The 22934-nt window shown below is 42.8% G+C and overlaps 1 protein-coding gene across 6 annotated transcripts in view; it reads right to left on the bottom strand.

Annotated features, from left to right (window-relative positions):
• Positions 1 to 22934, bottom strand: part of ADAMTS6 (ADAM metallopeptidase with thrombospondin type 1 motif 6) — a 380566-nt gene that overhangs the window by 104356 nt on the left and 253276 nt on the right. For 4 of the 6 annotated variants that reach the window (XM_075932396.1, XM_006117000.4, XM_006117001.4 and 1 more), the window contains 2 exons: positions 22529 to 22674; positions 20155 to 20218 (listed from right to left, as the gene is read on the bottom strand). In XM_075932396.1, coding sequence (XP_075788511.1) covers positions 20155 to 20218; positions 22529 to 22674 — 210 coding nt within the window. The remainder of the gene's footprint in view (positions 1 to 20154; positions 20219 to 22528; positions 22675 to 22934) is intronic. The other 2 variants (XM_075932394.1, XM_075932395.1) reach the window with 1 other exon arrangement.

Below are 22934 nucleotides of genomic sequence, written 5' to 3'. Positions count from 1 at the left end.
AGCCGGAGGGAACGCCGCTGTTGCTACTACCAGCCCCAGGGCGAGCACGTCCCCAATGCTGACGCCGGGGGGCCGCCCGCCCCGCTGCAGAAGACACCCCTGCGCTGCTGCCCCAGAGACAGGACCAGCTGACGTGGCCGCTGCCACCAACCCAGCATCGCCAGGTGGGACCTCCATCGGCCACAAGGCGGGGGTAGGAAGCAACCCAGGGCAAGGGGCAGGGAAAACCCCGGTGGGCTCAGCACGTTTCGGGGAGGACCCCCCGCTGAGCCAGTGGTGGGAACCACCCACCACCATTAGGGCCCAGGGTTGGGGGCCGGTGGAGAGGGAGGGCCCGGACCCCCCTACCCCAACCCCTCAGGGTGTGGACTAGGCCTCTGGGCCTGCTGCGAGTGCTGGACTCCGGGCTGGTGGCTAATGCTTTAATCACGGGAAGAAGGGAAAGGGGAGGGGAGGACCCCGCCACAGCCACCAACCCACTCATCCACTGACCTCATCTTGTCACTACACATCCCTCTATCTCCAACCCCAGAACTCTCTGACTGACCCTGTCCAGCCAACCATGGTATTCTGTTTCTTTGTATTATTAAATCTGCCAAACCCCTCACACCTGATATCCCCTATATCCCACTAACCCCATTATCTCACAAGTTTGTCCTGCCAAGCCTGTCACCCCAGTGCCCACCATCTCCCACTTTGCAACATCCCCTGCTGCCATCTTCCTTTTTTCAACCACCTCTGTTTTGCCTGGAGCCTGTCCTGCTTCCACTGTCACTACCAACCTTGGTACACTGTGTCCCAGCGACCCCTGAGTTAAATTAACAACCTCCTATTTCCCCAAATCCTGCACCTCACTCCCAGTGCTCCCTGATCCTGCCCCACTACACCCGGTGCTCCATGCTCCACAAACTCCATGACTGCCTGTCGTGCCAAACCCTGATCGTGCCTCACTGACCTGCAACTGCCTGTTCCACAAGCTCTGAGGCCTTCCTACCCTGCTCAGACACCCTCAGATCTGCTGCCGCCTGAGAAAGAAGCAGGAGCTTTTCCGCATCTGGCTCCATAATCAGTGATCCACTGCAACCCGCCCCCCCTTGACCTTTGACATCTATCCCCAGTCCTCCCCCTTAACTCCTAGCCCCAATCCAGCCTCTTGATCCCCAATACCTAACACCCTTTGAACCCCACCCCTACATCCCGTACCCTTTGACACTTTAATCTGACTCCTACAGCCCATGCCAACACTCTCTTACCCTGTGACCCCACCATGCCCTCACCCAATACCATTTTGCCCTTTGACCCCACCCCACACTCCCAAGAGCGAGACTGCTCCCTCTTGGGAGCATGGCCATTACTGCTGTGCAGGCGTACGGTGGGGGTGGGGACTGCTGGCTGTTGTCTCACACCCCCATGGGTAAAGGCGGCGGGGGGTGCAGAGCCCCAGCCAGGCCGCCGTCTTACCTGGGTGGGACAGGGGAGGAAGGAAGGAGGCGCCTCCTGGTCCGCTTCTTCCTGCCACTGCCTCAGCTCCAGAACCGCTTCTGGACAAAATCAGCTGCCATGGCTGCTGGAGCTAAAGCTGCCACGAACAGCCAGCTTCAGCTCCAGCAGCCACTGTAGCCCGGCAGCCAGTGGTTCGTGGCCTGGCGCTGGTCCACGGACAAGCAGTTGGGAACTGCTGAACTAGAGGCACAACCCATCAAGCTACAGCCAGACCTTCTCTTTGCCCTATGAAAATCTAGTAAGCCATTGGTGAGAGTGTAACTGTTAAAATTTGCCACTTGTCTTTTCTAGGTTTCCTCAGGAAAATTCTGGCACCCTGACAGAATAATAAACAAATATAGTCTAAGGCTGGTCTCACAATACTGCCAAAACTTTTGTAGCAGAGGGGAGGAAAAAGAGTTAGGCTGAGCTCCCCATATCAGGAAACAGCACATGCTCCTCTCTGAGGGCACTGCATGTTGCAGGAACAAGGCTAGGATCACATCTCAAGCACCACATCCCCCATGCTCCTCACTTGGACCCAACAATTGATTTCTTCACTCTCTGGAGATGCCACATGAAGTCAGATTCTCCAGAACTCCCAAAAAGTGGGAGAAAAAATGGGAAGGCCTGACTCTCCCAAAGAACCTCCTAGAATCAACACATGATCCAAGTAAATTATTCTTTTTTTTCCTGGTAGCATAACATGGAAGAAGAACACCTTTGACTCCTAGAACAGGGGAAAGAGAGACAGGGAAGGTATAACAAATACCAATTAAAGCTATATTTTAAGCTTATTTGTAAATTTAGAACAATCAACAGCAAGATATTTCCAATACCAAACCTTGAGATATCAGTTTTGGAGCCTTATAGCACAAGTTTGATACTTTGTACACTATTTTAGCATAGATAAATAAAATCTGCTTAAGATCTGCTTAGCCTTGCAATTATTGTTATTTTTAAAACGTCTTATGGTACAAATTGTGAGGAGGAGAATGTTTAAATTTCTGAAAAACAAACAATATTCCAGAGAAGAGCTAACGTAGGGCTGGGCAAGATGCGGCCTGGGGCCAGATCTTACCTACCTGATATGCCCAAGGACTGCATTAGGTGGTGGCTCAGGCAGTGGGATCCTATTTAAATGGCTCCCAACCAGTGTTCCCTGGTATCTAAAGGGTCTCACAAGGAGGAGGGAGAAAAATTGTTCTCCTTAGCCTCTGAGGATAGGACAAGCAGCAATGGGCTTAAACTGCAGCAAAGGAGGTTTAGATTGGACATTAGGAAAAACTTCCTAACTGTCAGGGTAGTTAAACACTGGAATAAGTTGCCTAGGGAGGTTGTGGAATCTTCATCTCTGGGGATATTTAAGAGCAGGTTAGATAGACATCTATCAGGGATGGTATACCAGGAAGGCATGGGACTGGACTCAATGACCTCTTGAGGTCCCTTCCAGTTCTAGTGTTCTATGATTCTATGATTTAGTAAGGCATTTGATACGGTCTCGCATGATATTCTTATTGATAAACTAGGCAAATATAACTTAGATAGGGCCACGATAAGGTGGGTGCATAATTGGCTGGATAACCGTAGTCAGACAGTTGTTGTTAACGGTGCTAAATCCTGCTGGAAAGGGATAACAAGTGGAGTTCCGCAAGGGTCTGTTTTGGGACCCGTACTGTTCAATATTTTCATCAATGATATAGATATTGGGATAGAGAGTACGCTTACTAAGTTTGCAGATGATACCAAACTGGGTGGGGTTGCAAGTTCTTTGGAGGATAGGGACATAATTCAAAATGACCTTAGCAAGTTAGAGAAATGGTCAGAGGTAAACAGGATGAGGTTTAATAAAGAGAAATGCAAAGTGCTCCACTTAGGAAGGAACAATCAGTTCCATACATACAAGATGGGAAGCGACTGTCTAGGAAGGAGCATGGCGGAAAGGGAGCTAGGGGTCATAGTGGACCACAAGTTGAATATGAGTCAACAGTGTGATGCTGTTGCAAAAAAAGCAAATATGATTCTAGGTTGTATCAACAGGTGTGTTGTAAGCAAAACTCGTGAAGTCATTCTGCCGCTCTACTCTGCACTAGTTAGGCCTAAGCTGGAGTACTGTGTCCAGTTCTGGGCGCCACATTTCAAGAAAGATGTGGAGAAATTGGAAAGGGTACAGAGAAGAGCGACAAGAATGATTAAAGGTTTAGAGAACATGACCTATGAAGCCAGGCTTCATGAACTGGGCTTGTTTAGTTTGGAAAAAAGAAGATTAAGGGGGGACATGATAGCGGTTTTCAAATATCTAAAAGGGTGTCACAAGGAGGAAGGAGAAAATTTGTTCCTCTTGGTTTCTGAGGACAGGACAAGGAGTAATGGGCTTAAAGTGCAGCAGGGGAGGTTTAGATTGGACATTAGGAAAAAATTCCTAACTGTCAGGGTGGTCAAATATTGGAATAAATTGCCAAGGGAGGTGGTGGAATCTCCCTCTCTGGAGATATTTAAGAACAGGTTAGATAGACATCTGTCAGGGATGGTGTAGACGGAGCTTGGTCCTGCCTTGAGGGCGGGGGGCTGGACTCGATGACCTCTTGAGGTCCCTTCCAGTCCTATTATTCTATGATTCTATGATTCCCTCTAACATCTTCTATCCTTGGGCGGGTTGAATTTTCTTTTAGGCAGGCTGAAATTTTTTATGTGCAAAACCAATATTGAGTAGTGTGTGAATGTGCACCACCAATACAAAGAAAACACGCATTTATTTTAAGCAGTCCATTGTGTGGAAGAAAATATATTAAAACAAGACTCCCTTGTCTAGTTGATGTGAGGTACCCTTAGTGACTACAAAGGTGCTGTCCAAAGGTAGAGAATTAGCCTTCTTATACTTGAGGAAGAGTAGAAGCCTCAGAACAAATTAACACACAACTTCAGGGTTAGTAGACAAATACATGTTTCAAAGAGCTTGCAAATAAGGTTTCATCGTACACATCTAGCATCACACCTACTTCTGACTTATAAGAGCCAGAATTCTACCACATAGCAAAGATTTGGCCTTAATGCAATAACAATTTACCATGTATTAATTAGTAACACAGGATTTTAAAAAAATAATAAGTTTAGAGTTTTAGATATCTGCAACACTCCAAAAAAATCTATTAAAAGAATATTTTTCTTTCTTATCTTAAGCCATTGACACCTATGTAAACTTTGTTTGAAATGTAATTATGAAAATGTACTCCTGCTTCCCCCCTCCCTCCAACCCAGACAGAGAGGACTGCAGCAAGTGAATCAGGACACCTCAAACAAACTGCCCCCTACCTCCATCTCACTGCACAGATGCCAGCACCCACCCACTCCCTCTTTTTCCTACCTACCCCAAGCAGTCAACCCCTTACCTCCTCCTTCCAAGCCAAGGAGGGTTGAAGAAACTGCTGAGTTTCTGTCTCTCTCTCTCCTCGGGCAGACAGGACTCTCCAAACTGCCCTCTCCTCAGACTTCCTCCCAAGCCAATTAATTAATTACTCACTCACTCCCCCCAACCATTTATTCTCTACTTATCTCACCTGCTTTTCTGCTCTGGGAGCTCTTTAGTTCAGTGTACAGCAGCTCTGTTTAGCTACTGCTTACAGATGCCCACCCCCCTACTGGTCAGCTGAGCTCCCTGCCTGCCGAGAAGCTTTGAACCTCTAAGTGGAGCTCAGAAACCAGCTGCGGTTTAGAGGGAACTTAGCTCTCAGCTCCCAGTTGAGGTGCTAGCCCAGCAGAGGCCAGAGCCATGTCTTTTAAATAGCCACAGCAACTCCAGGAGGCTGCCAGGCAACATAGTAGCAACGGGGCCAAGAGCCACAAGCCCTTCAAATTGCTTCTATTTAAAGGGCTCGCAGCTCCTGGTCCTGCAACTACTGCATTGCCTGGCAGGTGCTCAGGTTGCTGCGGCTATTTAAAGGGCTTGTGGATCTGGCCCCTGCCAGGATAACTCCACAACCAGGAGCCAAGACAAAGTATAAACAGAACAAAGGGCTCATGGTTCCCCGCCACTGCTGAATTACTTGGCAGCCATCCATGGTTGCTACAGCTATCTAAAGGGCTACCAGTTGAGGTACTATCCTAGCAGGGGCCAGAGCCATTAGCCTTTTAAATAGCTGCAGCAACCGTGGGCAGCTGCCAGGCAATGCAGTAGATGCGGGGCTGGGAGCTGCAAGACCTTTACTCTGTTTTTGCTTCACAACTGTTGGCCCCAAACAACTCTGTGGGGAGGCTATTTCCCAGCCCCGCCTCTTCCACCACAGGACCCGGGGGGAGGGTGTAGGCAGTTCATGACCAGTAACAAAATTCATTAAGTGGCCCTCCTGAGAAAATTATTGCCAGCCTTGAGCTAACGCCATGGATAATTCCATGGTCCCATTTGAGTGGGGAAAATAGAATTGCCAGATTTCTACTGAATCAATAGTCCACAGTTAATTAAACAAAAAAGCAGTAGCCCAAAAGTAGCCCAATTTATTTAAACAATTTCTTCATTACCACATTGGTCTATGTCTTTAAGAAGAACCACTATCAAGAATATAATGAAATGATGGGTGTTAACAGTGCAGATCTATAGTAAACAAATTTTGTCAACCATATCTTGATTTATGCAAATTTGTATTGACTACATGATTAGCAAAATAACTGTTCCTTAACATCCTTATGTGAGAGTCTTTCCTTTGATTACAATGAGCTTTGTGTTAGGTTACCAGATTTTTACATACAAATGTTGATTCTTTAGCATGATGGCAATTGCACTTTTTAATTCTAGGACTTTTTGTATCGACTACATAATTAGTTGCTAAGGGGAAGCTTGCTCCAGGACCACTGTGCCTCTGAATTTTATATGTAGTAAGAGCCTGGCAGCTGGGGGGCTGGCAGATGCTGCTTCATGGCAGCCTTCCCTACCCCCTCTTGCTGCCTCTGTTAGAGGCAGTGAGGGGAGGGGCAGGTGGCACTGTGGAGACAGTGCTGGAGAGAGCCAGCTTTTAAGCCAAGTCCCCCCAGCACCCTCCCCAGCACCGTCTCCTGTTCCTCCCCTTGCGGCCTCTCATACAGGGGCAGCAAGGGGTGGGGAAAAAGTGAGTAGTTGCTTAGGCTACGTCTAGACTATAAGCCTCTTTTGAAGGAAAGTGTCTAGACTACAAGCAGATTTTTCGAAAAAGTGAGCCGCTTTTTTGAAAAAGTCTAGATGCTCTCTTTCGTAAATGCACAGTTTGCATTCAATAGCACCTTTTTTCAAAAGAGTACTTTTGAAAAAAGGCGTTATTCCTCGTAAAACGAGGTTTACCACGATTGAAAAAACTCTCGCGTTCTTTCAATTTACTTTTGAAAGAACGCGGCTGCAGTCTAGCTGCAGGTGAAGTTTTTTTTTAAAAAAAGGCTCCTTTTTTCAAAAAAAACCCATGTAGTCTAGACACACTCTTTTATCCCTACTCTCACAGACAAGTGTGACTAAATGGAAGAATAGATGACCACCCTGGGGTATTGGCATTCCCCCCAAAACTGGAGAGCTTTAAAAAATGGGAAAGTTTTAAGAACAATTTAAGTCACAGTTGTAGTGTGGCACCTCATGTTTGTTTCTTGACAGCAGGGAAAGATCTTAGGTGGTCGTTCTTTAGCCCAGCTGCTCTTGCAGTAAAGCACTGGAACATTCAAAGCTGGGCTCATTTGAATGCATGCCTGAGCAGCCCTGTGTCTACTGGAGTCAAGATGGGCTCAGTCCTCCCAGACTTTGTAACATAACAACCTTTGAGGATGAGGGCAGAGGATAATGAAATCTGCAGAAATCATTTTTAACTTCCTTCCCCACCTACCACTCCTTAGCCCTGCTTGTCTCAATAAATTTGAAAAAAGTGCTGCAGAAGCTACCAGCTCTGCTATTGGATCTTCCAGGTACACCTCTGCATTCCTTTTGGTAGAGCAAAGAATAGCCAACTGGAGAGGATGAGGAAGGTAAGACTAGAGTGAACTCTTTCAACCCTATGATTTTATTATATGATTTAAACTGACTTTTTAATCAGTGTGGCTGAACCTGGGAGGGGGAGATCCTGGAGAGGAAGTGCAACATAGATAGCTTTTGGCTAGCTGGTGAGGGGAGAAGAGTAAGCCAAGGGAGGGGATTACTCACCTTTGTGTTTGCATTTGCTGCTGAAGTTCTGTTCCTGCCAAGATGGAACCAGTATCTAAGGAGCTCTGATTCTAACCCAGCTGCTCCTGATTTCAGCCAGGAACCAAGCAGCAGTTTGCACTGATTAGGTCTTTTGTTGTGCTGGATGGGCCCGCATTACTTTCACTCCATGAAGGAAAGGGGAGTTAACAAAGAAAGCTGCCTGCATTGCTCTAACTCCTGTCTAGAGGGGAGGCAGAAGACAGTGTCCTGCTATGGTATAAAACTTAGGAGGAGCTGCAGTCCCTTCTTCCCTTCCACCCCAAGCGGTGCCCTTGAGCCAGGCTAGGCACCCCACACCCCGGGGAATGTCTAGACTACATGTCGACAGAGCCATGTAACCTAGTTTACCCGACATAGTCAGTGAAGTGGGGATTAAATAATCCCCGCTTCATTAAAAAAAATGGCCGCTGCGCTGTGCCGACAATCAGCTGATCTGGCACGGTGCGACAGTCTAGACATGGATTGGTTGACAAAGGAAGCCTTTGTCGACAGCTTCCTTATGACTTGTGAAACGAGGTTTACCGGTGTGGTCAACAAAGGCTTCCCTTGTTTATTATTTAAATCCCCACTTCATTGACTATGTTGGGTAAACTAGTTTACATGGCTCTGTCAATGCAGCCATGTCGTCTAGACATTACCAAATGCTAGAAATGGTTGCTTGGGGTAACAGAGAACTGGTCAACACTACAGGTGTAATTCAATCTAAAGCTTTGTCTCCACTATGTAGTTTTTAGTGACAGAGCTGTGTCGACACAATTGTCACTAAAAATCAGGCAAGGTAAACACTGCCTATGAAGACTTTAGACAAGAAACTTCCACCTCCTATAAACTGCATTGCTTTGTCGGCAAAGCGCTGTTTACACGAGTACTTGCCTTATTCAATGCACAGAGTGGAAACATAAGAGAAAATATTATGAATACATGAATAACAGGACATCTGACATTTCCAAACTTTAGTGTGCTTGACTTTGAAAACTAAATTATGTCATTTTAATAATTTTTAAAACATATACTCATCTGATTTATTTCTAAAGATAAGTAAACACATCACTTGAAAAGAAGAATCCCAAACATTTAGGTGAAGTGAGAGAGAATTATATGAATGATAAATTGAAAAACCTTTTAAGTAAAATTGCTTCCTTTAAAACACCATTCTAACAGGATTTCCCAACCAAGACACAGAGGCTGGCTTTGACTATGAAGTCATCACCTATGCTGGACTGACTCAGACACAAACAGAGTAGAATAGTGATAGAAATGTAGCCATGTTAGTCTGGGGTAGCTGAAGCAAAATGCAGGACAATGTAGCACTTTAAAGACTAACAAGATGGTTTATTAGATGATGAGCTTTCGTGGGCCAGACCCACTTCCTCAGATCAAATAGTGGAAGAAAATAGTCACAACCATGTATACCAAGGGATACAATTAAAAAAAATGAACACATATGAAAAGGACAAATCACATTTCAGAACAGGAGGGGGATGCAGGGGGGAGGGGAAGGAAGGAAGGTAAGTGTCTGTGAATTGATGATATTAGAGGTGGGGAGAGTGGGATGTTTGTGAGTTAATGGTATTAGAGGTGATAATTGGGGAAGCTCTCTTGGTAATGGGTAAGATAGCTTGAGTGTTTCTTCATTCCTTTTTGGAGAGTGTCGAATTTTAACATGAATGACAGTTCAGAGGATTCCCTTTCAAGTGCAGATGTATCCTTTGGTATATATGGTTGTGACTACTTTCTTCCACTATTTGATCTGAGGAAGTGGGTCTGGCCCACGAAAGCTCATCACCTAATAAACCATCTTGTTAGTCTTTAAAGTGCTACATTGTCCTGCATTTTGCTTCAACTACCCCAGACTAACACGGCTACATTTCTATCACAGATGTAAAAGGTCTTTGTAGCAGAATGCAGGTGGTTAAGTCATTGAGAGTGTCCTTTCTGGTTAAAATGGCAAGAAACTGTTTTTTCTTTGTGATCTTGTCTGATATCTGTTTTGTGGACCTTTTACATCTGCACTTGAAAGGGAATCCTCTGAACTGTCATTCATGTTAAAATTCGACACTCTCCAAAAAGGAATGAACAAACACTCAAACTCTCTGGACTGCTATTGGGCTTTCTGTCCCAGGTATTGCTGCTCACTGCTCCACTGGAGGGATTCCGGCTAATAGAGCAGTAGGAAAAGCCTGTAGACAGTGCGCCTGTCACTGCTTTGTTCCTTCAGCTACGGAAGAAGAGAAAGGGGAGAGCATGCACAGGGCATTTGTGGCTCCGGCTTTTTCCCCCAATCACAGCAAATATCAGGGCTTTCTCCACTTCTCCTACCCCACAGGAAGCTGGCAGTGGCTCCAATCTTGCAAGGGTCGTGAGGCTGTATTGCCAGAGCGGGTTCCCCATTGAAAGGAGTGTGAGGCTGGATCGCCAGCACGGGCTCCCCATTGTGAGGGGACTGAATGGGGGATGAGCTCGAGCCATGAACCTTATTTGGCTCCTAAGTGAGCTATAGGTTGCTGACCACTTGGAGTATAAAAGATATGCTGGCTTGATTGGTCCTGGCTCCATTTGAACACAGAGACTCTGACACTGCACCCCATATGCTCCACACTGATATTATGATGATATGATTATGGCAACATTATGATGCATTTTGTACAAAATGGGTCATGTGAAGTATCAATGGAAAAGTTATGATTTGTTGAATATGATTGTCCTACTAGTATGCATGTATCATTATTGTATTTAAGTTAGGATTATTGACTATGGACTTGTGTTTCTAACATGAATTGTCAGAAATCTTGAATATGGAAGGAAAGATATGGATTATACTATATATAGGCTTTCAATGTTCTCTTTTCCAATCAGCCTTCTTAAAAATTTTAATAGAATCCCCTTTCAGCTCCAGAAAACATGGCTCTTTTTATTACTGGGAGAACAAGAACCTATATGCATCTATTTTTTCTTATCACTTATGCAAAAAGAAAAAAAGAAAAAAAAAGAAAGAACTTTTGTGTTTCAGGAATACAGAGGATTTAAACTTCCTAATGTCCTGCACAATTTTTAATCGCTCAGTGAATTAACTGAACTGTCATGTGGAATTAATTTTTCATAACACTTTATAAATACATTTTTGATTAAAACTCCTGAGGCTTAAGAAAAGTATATATTTTATAATAATTACTGAAATGTTTGGTGATAGGAAATGCATTTGTTCACTGTGTTCTATTACTTTTTTGTTTCCAGTACTCATTAGCTCTTTTCTGCAGATCACAATGTTTCTATTAACAGATGTCTTCTCAATTGAAAAGTCAAATATTGTTCTGAAAGTCTCTAAAGGATATGTCTAGTAGGAGTTGAGTAAGCTGATTGCAAAGAATGAAACTGGTCAAAGAAAAGGGCAGAAACATTATTTCATTTCTGAATGAAAAATTAAGTCAAAGCAGCTTTTTTTGTTTATGAATACTAGGACTTTAAGGAGTAATACTTTTTAAAATTACTTGAGGGGTAATGAATGCTGACAATACACAAAATCCCAACAGAAAGGAGAGGATACTAACGAATGTTTCATACAAATGACAGTTTTGCAGACAATGTTTACAATTAATCAAACATTCCTCTCTTTTCAAAAACTGACTAGCAATAAGGTCCATCATAAATCTTGAAACAATCTGCAAGTCTAAGGAATTTTAGTTTCTAACCTTAAAGAAATTCCTACATAACAAATGATTACCAGAATTATAGCTTAATGCAATCTAAATTGCTGTAAGCCTGAACAAAATTATATCTGCTTTATAGTAATATCATTAGAATAATTCTACTTACATTTACATTGAAAAACACAAGTGAACTGGGAATCTTTTAGGAGATAAACTGTTTAACATATTGTCCATCAGACGATCCCTCTGAAATATTATTTGGTGTTGAGATAAAAGGGGATTCTATTAAAATTTTTAAAAAGAGATTGTAAACTTCTGGTTATAATTACAGATCATCACAATAATAATAAAGGGACTGTACCTTCATGCAGATATCAGATTTATATTTTAGATATATTGAAAATTTTAGTCTGCATATCAAAGAGTTACTTTATTACACAACATACTTCTGAGGGTGCCAGTGAGAAAAGATGAGAATTTAATGAAGACTCATTACTTCATCCCATTCACCCCTTAAACTTAGACTTGAATATGGTGAAAAGATACCGTGAAATACAAGATTTGGATATGTTTGGTAAAAGAGTATTTAACTGCAAAGCAGAATAAAGATAGGTAGAAATTAAACTTAAAGAATGCTAGGCTTTTTACCAGAGGCATTCTAGCCAATGATTATCAGTGGTCTGAATTCTAGGATCAAAAATAAACTAGAGTTGGGCCTTAATTTGCATTGTGAGAGAAACAATAGACACTAATTCCAGACTGAAGATGTCAGCACGAATGAAAAGGCCAGGATACTGAGTAAACGAAGAGCTGAAATTAGGACAGAGAAAAAGCAATCACGAAACCTCCTCTAATTTAAAAGACTTTACAATTGATGAGTAGCAATAGATTAAGATCCAGGAAAGAACTGAAAACAGACTTGTATATTGCATCAGATACGAATGCCTGGTTCGATGTCAAGGAAGATGTACTTAAGACCTTAATCTTCTTACATCTTATTTGGAAGGAAGGAGGCTGGCAGTTTCGGAAGGCAATGCTTTCCCCTCCTAGAATACTCACTGCCAATGGTCTCGTGGGAATGCATTCTATAGTTTGGACTGGCCCCCCAAAGCTTTTTCTCCAACACAAACTTCATCCATATTGTAGAAAGTTCCATTGTACCAGAAGAGCAGTGTTACTGAAGATAATTTTCATCCCATATCTTTAGTTAATCTTTTAGATGTTGTGGGCTCAAGTCATTCAGTGTCTTGAAAATAAGGATGAAAACATTGGCTGTGTCTAGATTGGCAAGTTTTTCCGGAAAAACTTGCCAGCTGTCTACACTGGCCACTTGAATTTCCGCAAGAACACTGACTATCTCATGTAAGAAATCAGTGCTTCTTGCGGAAATACTATGCTGCTCCCATTTGGGCAAAAGTCCTTTTGTGCAAAAGCTTTTGCGCAAAAGGGCCAGTGCAGACAGCTCAGATTGGTTTTGCGCAAAAACGCCCCGATCGCAAAAATGGCGATCGGGGCTTTTTTGTACAAAGTGCGTCTAGATTGGTACGGATGCTTTTCTGCAAAAAGTGCTTTTGCGGAAAAGTGTCCGTGCCAATCTAGACGCTCTTTTCCGCAAATGCTTTTAACAGAAAACTTTTCCGTTAAAAGCATTTGTGAAAAATCATGCCAGTGTAGACGTAGCCCTTGAGTTTAATCTGATAAATCTGTGGGAAGCCAGTGTAGGCAGGGAGGGAGCAGAAAACAGATATGGTTGTGGTAGTCTCTGCTGCTAAGCAGAAGTGTTGCAGCATTTTGTACAAGTTGGTGTTTCCTAAACACTGAAGGCTTCATACCCAGCTATATTGCATTGCTGAAGTGCTGCCGAAAGTTGATGAAGCCATCATCGGCCAGGATAGGATGGAGTCTCCTAACTAACTTCAGGTGGTGGAAAGTGTTACTCATGGATACTGACTGCTGTGTGAGTTTAGTGTCAGCAAGGAATCCAAGGGCATTCCTTAACTTCCAAATGAATTGACCAATTGTGGATGTGTATCTTCAACCAAAGAAGACTGCACTGTGCTGCAAACATGTCAACAACTTTCCTGTGCCCATCAGCAAAAACTCTGTTTGGCTTGGGGTCAGCTTCAACTAGCTGTTCTTCATATATGAACTGATCCTGCCTAAGTTCCAGGCCAACAATGTTCTATTCCACGGCCAAGCCACATATGACAATTTTCAGAAGTTTGAGAGCCAGAGCAACCTGTCAGGAGCTAGGGCTCAGGGTTTCAGCCCTACTTCTGCTGAAGCCTCAAGTCCTGGCAGGTGAGCTCTTCAAGATCCTCCTCCCTGCTGGACAAAAGCTCCTACTGTTCCCCCAACCTCCAAGTAAAAGAAGCAGGATCCTTCAAGATCCTCCTCATAGACTCATAGACTTTAAGGTCAGAAGGGACCATTATGATCATCTAGTCTGACCCCCTGCACAGTGCAGGCCACAAAATCTCACCCACCCCTCCTAGAATAATCCTCTCACCTATATCTCAGATATTGAAGCCTTCAAATACTTTGAAGACCCCAAGATGCAGAGAATCCTCTAGCTGTGATCTATACCCCATGCTACAGAGGAAGGCGAAAAACCTCCAGGGCCTCTGCCAATCTACCCTGGAGGAAAATTCCTTCCTGACCCCAAATATGGCAATCAGCTAAACCCTGAGCATGTGGGCAAGACTCATCAGCCAGACACCCAGAAAGTTCTCTATAGTAACTCCTATCATCCCTCCATTGACCTATTTCCCACTGATAATGAATGGTCAATTAGTTACCAAGATCATGTTATCTCATCAAACCATCCCCTTCATAAACCCATCTAGTTTAATCTTGAAACCAGATAGATCTTTTGCCCCCACTACTTCCCTTGGAAGGCTGTTCCAGAACTTCACTCCTCTAATGGTTAGAAACCTTCGTCTAATCTCAAGTCTAAACTTCGTACTAGCCAACTTATATCCATTTGTTCTTGTGTCCACATTGGTATTAAACTTAAATAATTCCTCTCCCTCCCTGGTATTTATCCCTCTAATATATTTAAAAAGTGCAATCATGTCCCCCCTCAGCCTTCTTTTGGTTAAAGTAAACAAGCCAAGCTCCTTGAGTCTCCTTCCACAAGACAGGTTTTCCATTCCTCGGATCATCCTAGTAGCCCTTCTTTCTACCTGTTCCAGTCTGAATTCATCCTTCTTAAACATGGGAGACCAGAACTGCACACAGTATTCCAAACGAGGTCTCACCAATGCCTTGTATAATGGCACTAACACCTCCTTATCCCTATTGGAAATACCTCGCCTAATACATCCCAAGATCATATTAGCCTTTTTCACGGCCATGTCACAATGGCGGCTCATAGTCATTCTATAATCAACCAGGACTCCGAGGTCCTTCTCCTCCTCCGTTACTTCCAACTGATGTGTCCCCAGCTTATAACTAAAATTCTTGTTATTAATCCCTAAATGCATAACCTTACACTTCTCACTATTAAATTTCATCCTATTGCTATCACTCCAATTTACAAGATCATCCAGATCTTCCTGTATGATATCCCGATCCTTTTCTGAATTGGCAATAGCTCCCAACTTTGTGTCATCTGCAAATTTTATTAGGGCACTTCCACTTTTGGTGCCAAGATCAGCAATAAAAAGATTAAATAAAATTGGCCCCAAAACTGATCCCTGAGGAACTCCGCTAGTAACCTTCCTCCAACCTGACAGTTCACCTTTCAGTATGACCCGCTGTAGTCTCCCCTTTAACCAGTTGCTTATCCACCTCTCAACTTTCATATTAATCCCTATCTTTTCCAATTTAACCAATAATTCCCCATGTGGTACTGTATCAAATGCCTTACTAAAGTCGAGGTAGATTAGATCCACTGCATTTCCTTTATCTAAAAAAATCTGTTACTTTCTCAAAAAAGGAGTTCAGGTTGGTTTGGCACGATCTACCTTTTGTAAAACCATGTTGTAATTTGTCCCGATTGCCATTAGCCTCAATGTCTCTAACTACTTTCTCCTTCAAAATTTTTTCCAGGATCTTACATACTACAGATGTCAAACTAACAGGCCTATAGTTACCCGGGTCGCTTTTTTTTCCCCCTTTCTTAAAAATCGGAACTATATTAGCAATTCTCCAATCAAATGGTACAACCCCTGAGTTTAGAGATTTATTAAAAATGTTTGCTAATGGACTTGCAAGTTCATGTGCCAGTTCCTTTAATATTCTTGGATGAAGACCATCTGGGCCCCCCGATTTACTACCATTAAGCTGCTCAAGTTTTGCTTTCACCTCGGATATGGTAATATCTACCTCCTTATCCTCAGTCTCATTTGTTAATTTACCATTATCCCTAAGATCTTCATTAGCCTCATTAAAAACTAAAGCAAAGTATTTGTTCAAATATTGGGCCATTCCTAGATTATCCTTAACCTCCACTCCATCCTTAGTAATTAGTGGTCCTACTTTTTCTTTTTTTGTTTTTTTTTCCTATTTATATGGCTATAAAACCTTTTACTATTGGTTTTAATTCCCTTTGCAAGGTCCAACTCTACCTGACTTTTAGCCTTTCTCACTTTATCCCTACATGCTCTAACCTCAATAAGGTAGCTTTCTTTACTGATCCCTCCCATTTTCCACTCCTTATATGCTTTCTGCTTTTTCTTAATCACCTCTCTGAGATGCTTGCTCATCCAGCTTGGTCTAACACACCTGCCTATAATTTTTTCCTCCTTGCTTGTTAGTTTGCTTCCTCCTGCTCTGGCATTACCGTCTTTTATTATTAAATTGCCTTTGTGCTTGGCTAAAAGGTGTGGGTCTGTACCTCTGAGAGAAGCTTCTTCCCTGTTTGTGTTTTATTGCAGGAATGTGGATACCAAACATCTTCAAGGTAGCCTGTAAGTCTTTGGCTGGCATAGGTATTGGAGGTGGGAGCCATTGAGGTGGTTGCCATTGAGGTGCTGGTTGCTGCATTTCTGCTACTGTTGCAGTTGAGGTTGTTTAGGAGACGAGTGCCTTGGAGTATGGGCACCGATGAGAGGTTCATCATCCTCATCACTCAATAATAGCAGTGCCGAGCCCATAGGAGTGGATAAGGTAAACCTTTTGGAAGTGGGCATACTATCAGTGACAAATAATGGGGTGGTTAGTATGGACGACCCTCTGAGCTCCTCAGCTGTTGTTAATAGGAGCGGTGCTGGCATTGTTGGCACCACCGGTAGTGTAGATGGTGATACCGCGGCTATCTCTGGTGCGGACGTTGCCAACTGAGCAGTAGGCAGTGGTTGTTTATGTTTCTCGGTACCAGAGGCAGCGTGGGTACCGATGATGCGGTGTGTGCCTTAGCTTTTTTCAGTGTTGATGGAATGTCTACGTAAGGTGTTTCTGACTTAGCCTTCGTTGGTGCTGAGTCAGAGGCAGGTGGTGTCAAAGGTGCCATCTTGGACTTAGGCTTCTCCAGTACCTTGGCATCTGCTTTTGTGAGGTCCTCATACCCTCGGGAACCATTAGATTTTGACAGTCTCAGTACCTCCCTTTCTGGTGCACTAGACTGGATCAGTAAAGACAGTATTTTAGGTACTTGCTTCTGTTTTTTTGAGGAAGAGTCACCCTTACTTGAGGAATGAGACCTCATCCTGGGCTGGTCTATGGAAGAGTCTCTAACAGCGGAGACGGATGAGGCTACCTTCTCAGACATAGCCACTGTGGAGGGCTGCCAAGGTGGGGTGAAGTGCTCAGGGTCAGAGGAAGGTCTTACTATATTTTCCAGGGAGATCAACTTGAGTTGTAGCTCCTTGGCTTTCTGTTTCTGGGCCATCAACTGCTTGCAGTGTTGGCACTGAGCTGTGGTGCGTGCTTGGCCCAGGCACTGGACACACTGGCTACGTCTACACTGGCACCCTTTTCCGGAAATGCTTAAAACGGAACAGTTTTCCTTTATAAGTATTTCTGGAAAAAGCGCGTCTACATTGGCAGGATGCTTTTCTGGAAAAGCACTTTTTTCAGAAAAGCGTCCGTGGCCAATGTAGACGCGCTTTTCCGCAAAAAAGCCCCGACAGTCATTTTCACGATCTGGGCTTTTTTGCGGAAAAAAGCTACTATGCTGTCTACACTGGCCCTTTTCCAGAACAGTTTTTCCGGAAAAGGACTTTTGCCTGAACGGGAGCAGCATAGTTTTTCCGGAAAAAAATGACGATTTTACATTAGATCGTCATTGCTTTTCCGGAAAAGCAAGCGGCCAGTGTTGACAGCTGGCAAGTTATTCCGGAAAAGCGGCTGCTTTTCTGGAATAAGTGGCCAGTGTAGACACAGCCACTGAGTGCTCATCTGAAACAGGAATCGAGAGCCTGTAGAAAAGGAAGTGCTTGAAGCCTGGGAAACCTGGCATCCCAGGGAGAAGAGATTGCTAAGGCAAAAACCAGTGGCCTTGACAAGGAAAAAGGGAAGAAAAACCTCTTTTTTTTTTTTATGAACATTAACTTTTTCTAATTATTACACAATGAAAACTATGAATAACAAGTAACTAAGCTACACTACAAGAGCAACAGAGAAAAAAAATTGAGAGAGCACAATAGTTCTGACCAATGCTGGCAGTGGCAGAGGGGATGGTTGCTGTGCATGTGTAGTAGCGGCACCACACATGCCATCTGCTCCATATGCACAGCCCACTGGAGGGCACTGCTACCAAAAACCTCCAACGAGGTGTACAATGGCACCCAGTACACCTTAAAATGGGTCATCCAAAGAGACACTCCTTGAAGAAGAAACGTGAAATTTTCTTACAGAGTTAACTAATTTTGATACATCTCTGTTTCAGCATAACTGAAGACATTCAGTACAGCCCCACAATTGTTTAATGAGCCCCACCCAGACAGGGGCTCAGGGCTTCCATGCTTGGAGCTGTCTGGCTGGGGAGGGACACTTCTCCCTCAGCTACAGCAGCAGCTCCCTTCTGAGGGCTGAACAGAGTGTCTCTCCCACCCTGTCGGAAGGAAACATGTCTGTACCAGCTGGGAGAGAATAGCTACTTTGTCCTCATCAGGGAACTTCTGCTATAGCTGAGGGAGAAGTGATCTTCCGCCAGCTAGGCAGCTCCATGTGCAGCAGCCCCGAGCCTCTGACTTAAGTAGCTGTTGGGACGTATTGCTGCACATCTTAGAGATAACCTTGGTCATTTTGTGAAGAAACTCTGAAACCTACTCATTTAATGCACCCTTAATTTACCCTGGACTCACACGTAAGCAATTAATGGAAAGTTGTTCCACCACCTCATCTCACTGAATTAAATAAAAATTTTATTTTGAATTTTTTCTAAATTTTGCAAGCATTTTTATTTTGTCACAAAGGCGTTTTCTATATCAAAAAGTTTAGCTGAGAAGTTTTTGACTAGTTGACTCTAGTTGTGCATCACATTTCAGTATTTGCTGGAGATAATGCAATTTATTATCCTCTCAGTGTTGACAGTATGACATTGAAAGTCATGAAGGTTTTGTGTAAGAAGTGTTAAAACGTTTTCCATTCATTTAGAATGTCTGTATTTCTAAGTGGTAAAGTAATCTGCTGTATCTTTTTCTCTTGGACAAGTTCATCCCTGTTATAATTTCACTGAAGATTGAAATGTCACTTATGGATTTTACTTAATATATATTAACTAAGAAGAGCAATAATCCACACGATAGTTGAGTCCAAGTAAAAAACGCAAGTATTCAAGAACAGTTTCTGTGGATGACTTTCGATGAGGCTGGGATAAGAACAATTATTCAGAATAACCTTTTGTTATAAAAGATGCCAGCTGCTTATTCAAATATTTATTTGTCTAAGCTCTTGACATGACATCAGACTGTTCAGGTCAAGTATCCATACTATATGTAGACTGAGTGAAAATGCAACATCTGTAACTCCACTGAAGTCTGTGGAGTTGAATTAGTAGTCCAGCTATTTCAAATAAGGACAGGAGGTAGGCATTTGATATGGTTTTAATCAGGCCACAAATTCATTATTAGATATCTGGGACTACCTGGCAGATGATGTGTACAGTGCAGGTAACTCCATGATCATTTATTAACTACCCACGGGGGGGGGGGGTGGCTTTCACCAGAACTTTTACATCCAGATTCCCCAACCAATCCATTGCTAGGATCTTACCATCCCTCCCCTCTCAAATAAGGGTTATGGTGGGCAAAGAAAGGGGGGGTTAGCTCCTGGCCTTACCATTTGTAGGAGCCCAGAACATCCCCCACATATTCCACTCCTTTAACCAGTTCCTTTTTAGACGTTTACTAACCCCTTTATCCTGTATATATTTCCTGTACAGTATCTGCACTGGACATCCACTCCACGCTTACATAACAAGTTGCAACTTCATAGCCTAACTTTCTTCCTTCCTTACCATAACAAAGCACTCCCTGAAGCCATGAGGAAGGTACAAATTCCCTAAGCCAATGTGGTGGTAAGGGAAAAATTCCTTTCCAGCCCTCCTAGACTAAACCTGGTATTTTGCCACTCCAAGAAGAGTAAGGGTGGATGTTGCTCTGCCTATTTGAGGGAAAAGGAGCTTTGCCCACCAGGCTTGCCCCTTCTGAGCTCCCTAGCCCTTCTAGTCCCTGGAGATGAATCAGCAACACCTCCTTTTCCAACATCTTCTGAACCTCACTCTCCTCCTGACCATAAAGCACTATTCCCTCTTTCTCAGCAAGCTGAACCACAGTTCCCACCCACTATTAAAAGGTGCAGTGCGGTAAAAGAAATCTTGTCCATTGATTCCAGAAAGAAAAAACTGACAGTTGATTAATTGTTGTAGCTGAATACAGTTCTACTCACATCCGTGTTGCAGGACCGATATCGTTTCCTTTCTCCAAGACAGTATTTCCCTCCACCAGAAGGTCTGAAAGAACATTTATGTGCTATGTTAGTATATACATGGCTTTATATTGTACATATAGGATGTAAATAAATACAATTATATATGTACAATTTATAGTAGGACTTTCAAAAGTACTTCAAAAGAGAATTTGAACATGGACTTTAATGGGAGCAGAAATAAAGAACTGCAGAACACTTTTGAAAATCCTACCTTTACACAATATTTATGTATTTTGCATAGCTCCACAAACTAGAGAATTAAACTGTATACAATAAAAATACAATTAAAATATATTTGTCCTGTTTATCCACGCTTTCCTTTCAAAATTATAATGAATAGTGGGCAAACATTATGCATTAATTTCAAATATTAAATCTGTAGATTTTGTCATATTATGATGTCAGTAGCTAAAGCTACATTCGTTTAAGACCAATTACATGATCCTGATCTAAATTACAGTTGTGAATCTGGAGTAAGTCCATTGATGCCACATTGTCAGTCCTGATTTACATTACTGTGACTGAACAGAAATTGGCCCTCAACGTGCCCAGAGTCATCAAGACCCTATCAATCTTTCTCTGAAGTCCAAGGAAAGTCTATGTAGACTTTGAAGGGAGTTTAGTCAGGCATCACACAACTGCTGATGATAATCAAGTTAAAAGCAGGTAAGAAAAAAATCTTTGCATTCCATTTTATTTTAAAAATAGTTAAATATCTATAAGTAACTTCAGGTTAAACCTCTCCAGTCCGGCACCCTCGTGACCTGACTGGTGCCAAACCAGAGAATTTGCCAGATCATGGGAGATCAATGTTATCTAGCAGTACTACCAACACGTTTACTGCTTACTGGGCTCTTAGAAGACATTTAGGGGCAAATTAGAGCTACATAATAGCACAGTACACGGAGAGCCCAGACTAATGACTATAAACAAACTTTATGGGACTGCAGGAAACTTGGCCACACCCATGATAAGTAGACATCCAGCTAACTAAAATTATGCTGGACCACAGATGTTGCTGGACCAGAGAGACTGGATTAGAGAAGTTCAACCTGTAGAAACTTTATTTAACAAATGATCATTTCATGGGTATTTTATATCACACTTACTCAAATAACGTTGTCTGAAAATCATATATTTATGTCATGGTGTACTGAGAAGAATTCAGTTTTATGAGAGTAGTGTTGGGGGTGAATAAGGACACGACAAGGAGAAGTGTCCCAGCCAGATAACTGTAGCCATAATGAGGAGGTGTAATAAACCTGAAAAGAGCAAGCAGCAGTAGAAAAAGCAAGGGGAGCCTATTCAGAAAAACAGCAACAGTAGGGGCAAAGAGAAGCTCCCAACTTAGAATGAGAGGTGGTGACAAGGGAAAGAAGAATGCCCGCCTGACAGACCTTTTCTGGAATGAGGATTAGGCAGAAATAAGCAGACAGAGATGACACAGGCCTGTACACAGGAGGCTGCAAAGGGTGCAAAAGCACATCTCATAGTTCCCCAAATATGGATTCTCCAGCCAGCCAGCGGAAGGCAGGAGAAGCATGCTGCCCGAGTCTCCCTCCTCCATGCTCTGAGCAGCTGGGAGAAGGCTGGGACTGATTACCCCACTTACTTGGGGGACCATCGGGGTGCATTCATACCCTTGTGGTCCAAATTTACAAAAAAAGTACCTCCCCCCACACAGAAATTCTTGCATATGGGTCTGTGATAGGACTATCAAGGAAGGACATAATTGTAAATGACAAGAGTAGTGGTTGAAGAAGAAAGCTTTCTTGGCTTACAGATAGAAGCAGTTGAGGAGAGGAGTAAAGCCATATAAAGAGTAAATGGCGAGTGACAGCTCAGGAAACGATTAGTATCAGATGTGACATGGAAAATGTATTACTTGGGCACTAATTTTTATTAACTGTGATTGTATGTAACCCTTTATATTACTAAACTTTAAAATATTCTGTGTTCTTTTTAAGATATATAAATAGCAATAGTTATTTTACATTCTATATGAACATCACAGATAATATTTCAAAAAGATGAAGTATATCTAAGGCATAGACAAATTAATTTTACATAAACAGGTTTGTGGAATAAAGTTTTTCTGGTTACTGCTAACTATAAAGCCTGACTTTCTTTACAGTATGTGTATAACGTATACATTTAAAAATGTGAAACAATATTTAACAAACTTCTCCTGCATAGCTCTTTCTGTCTACTCTTTTTGAGACAAGTATTGGCACACTAGTGAAACATTTTTACAGATAATACGTGAAACCACAATTTTGAATAATTTCCAAATGTGTCTTTTTGTTGGCTCCGGCTTACTTTAGCTACTTACGCTGGACTGTCACAGTGTCTTATGGATGAGGAGACTCCTCCCCCGCAGGTCCTGCTGCACTCTCCCCATATTGACCACGGACCCCAACCCCCATCTATGCTCTGGGGCCAAGTGCCAAAAGGTACGCACTCTCCCTGATAACACCACTGAAAGATTTTACAGAAAACACAGAATTAGCTTTCAGGCTGAGTGAGTTATCAGGACAGCAATATATAAGGGTCAGACAATGACCAATTATAGGCATTAGTATTCCCTTTATAGATAACAGACTGAAATTTTACTTTCTCTAGCCATGTTTAGACATTGATGAGGGCTTATATGATTTGTTAATTATCTTTAGCTAAGTCCTGTATTATAAATCCTTAACATACACCAGAAGCTTACGTTTAAAGATTAGCTTTCTTTT

Source organism: Pelodiscus sinensis, chromosome 6 (assembly GCF_049634645.1).
Source record: "Pelodiscus sinensis isolate JC-2024 chromosome 6, ASM4963464v1, whole genome shotgun sequence".
NCBI lineage: Eukaryota > Metazoa > Chordata > Testudines > Trionychidae > Pelodiscus > Pelodiscus sinensis.
The sequence above is the reverse complement of the archived record's forward strand: the minus strand, read 5'-3'. Positions and strand labels throughout refer to the sequence as shown.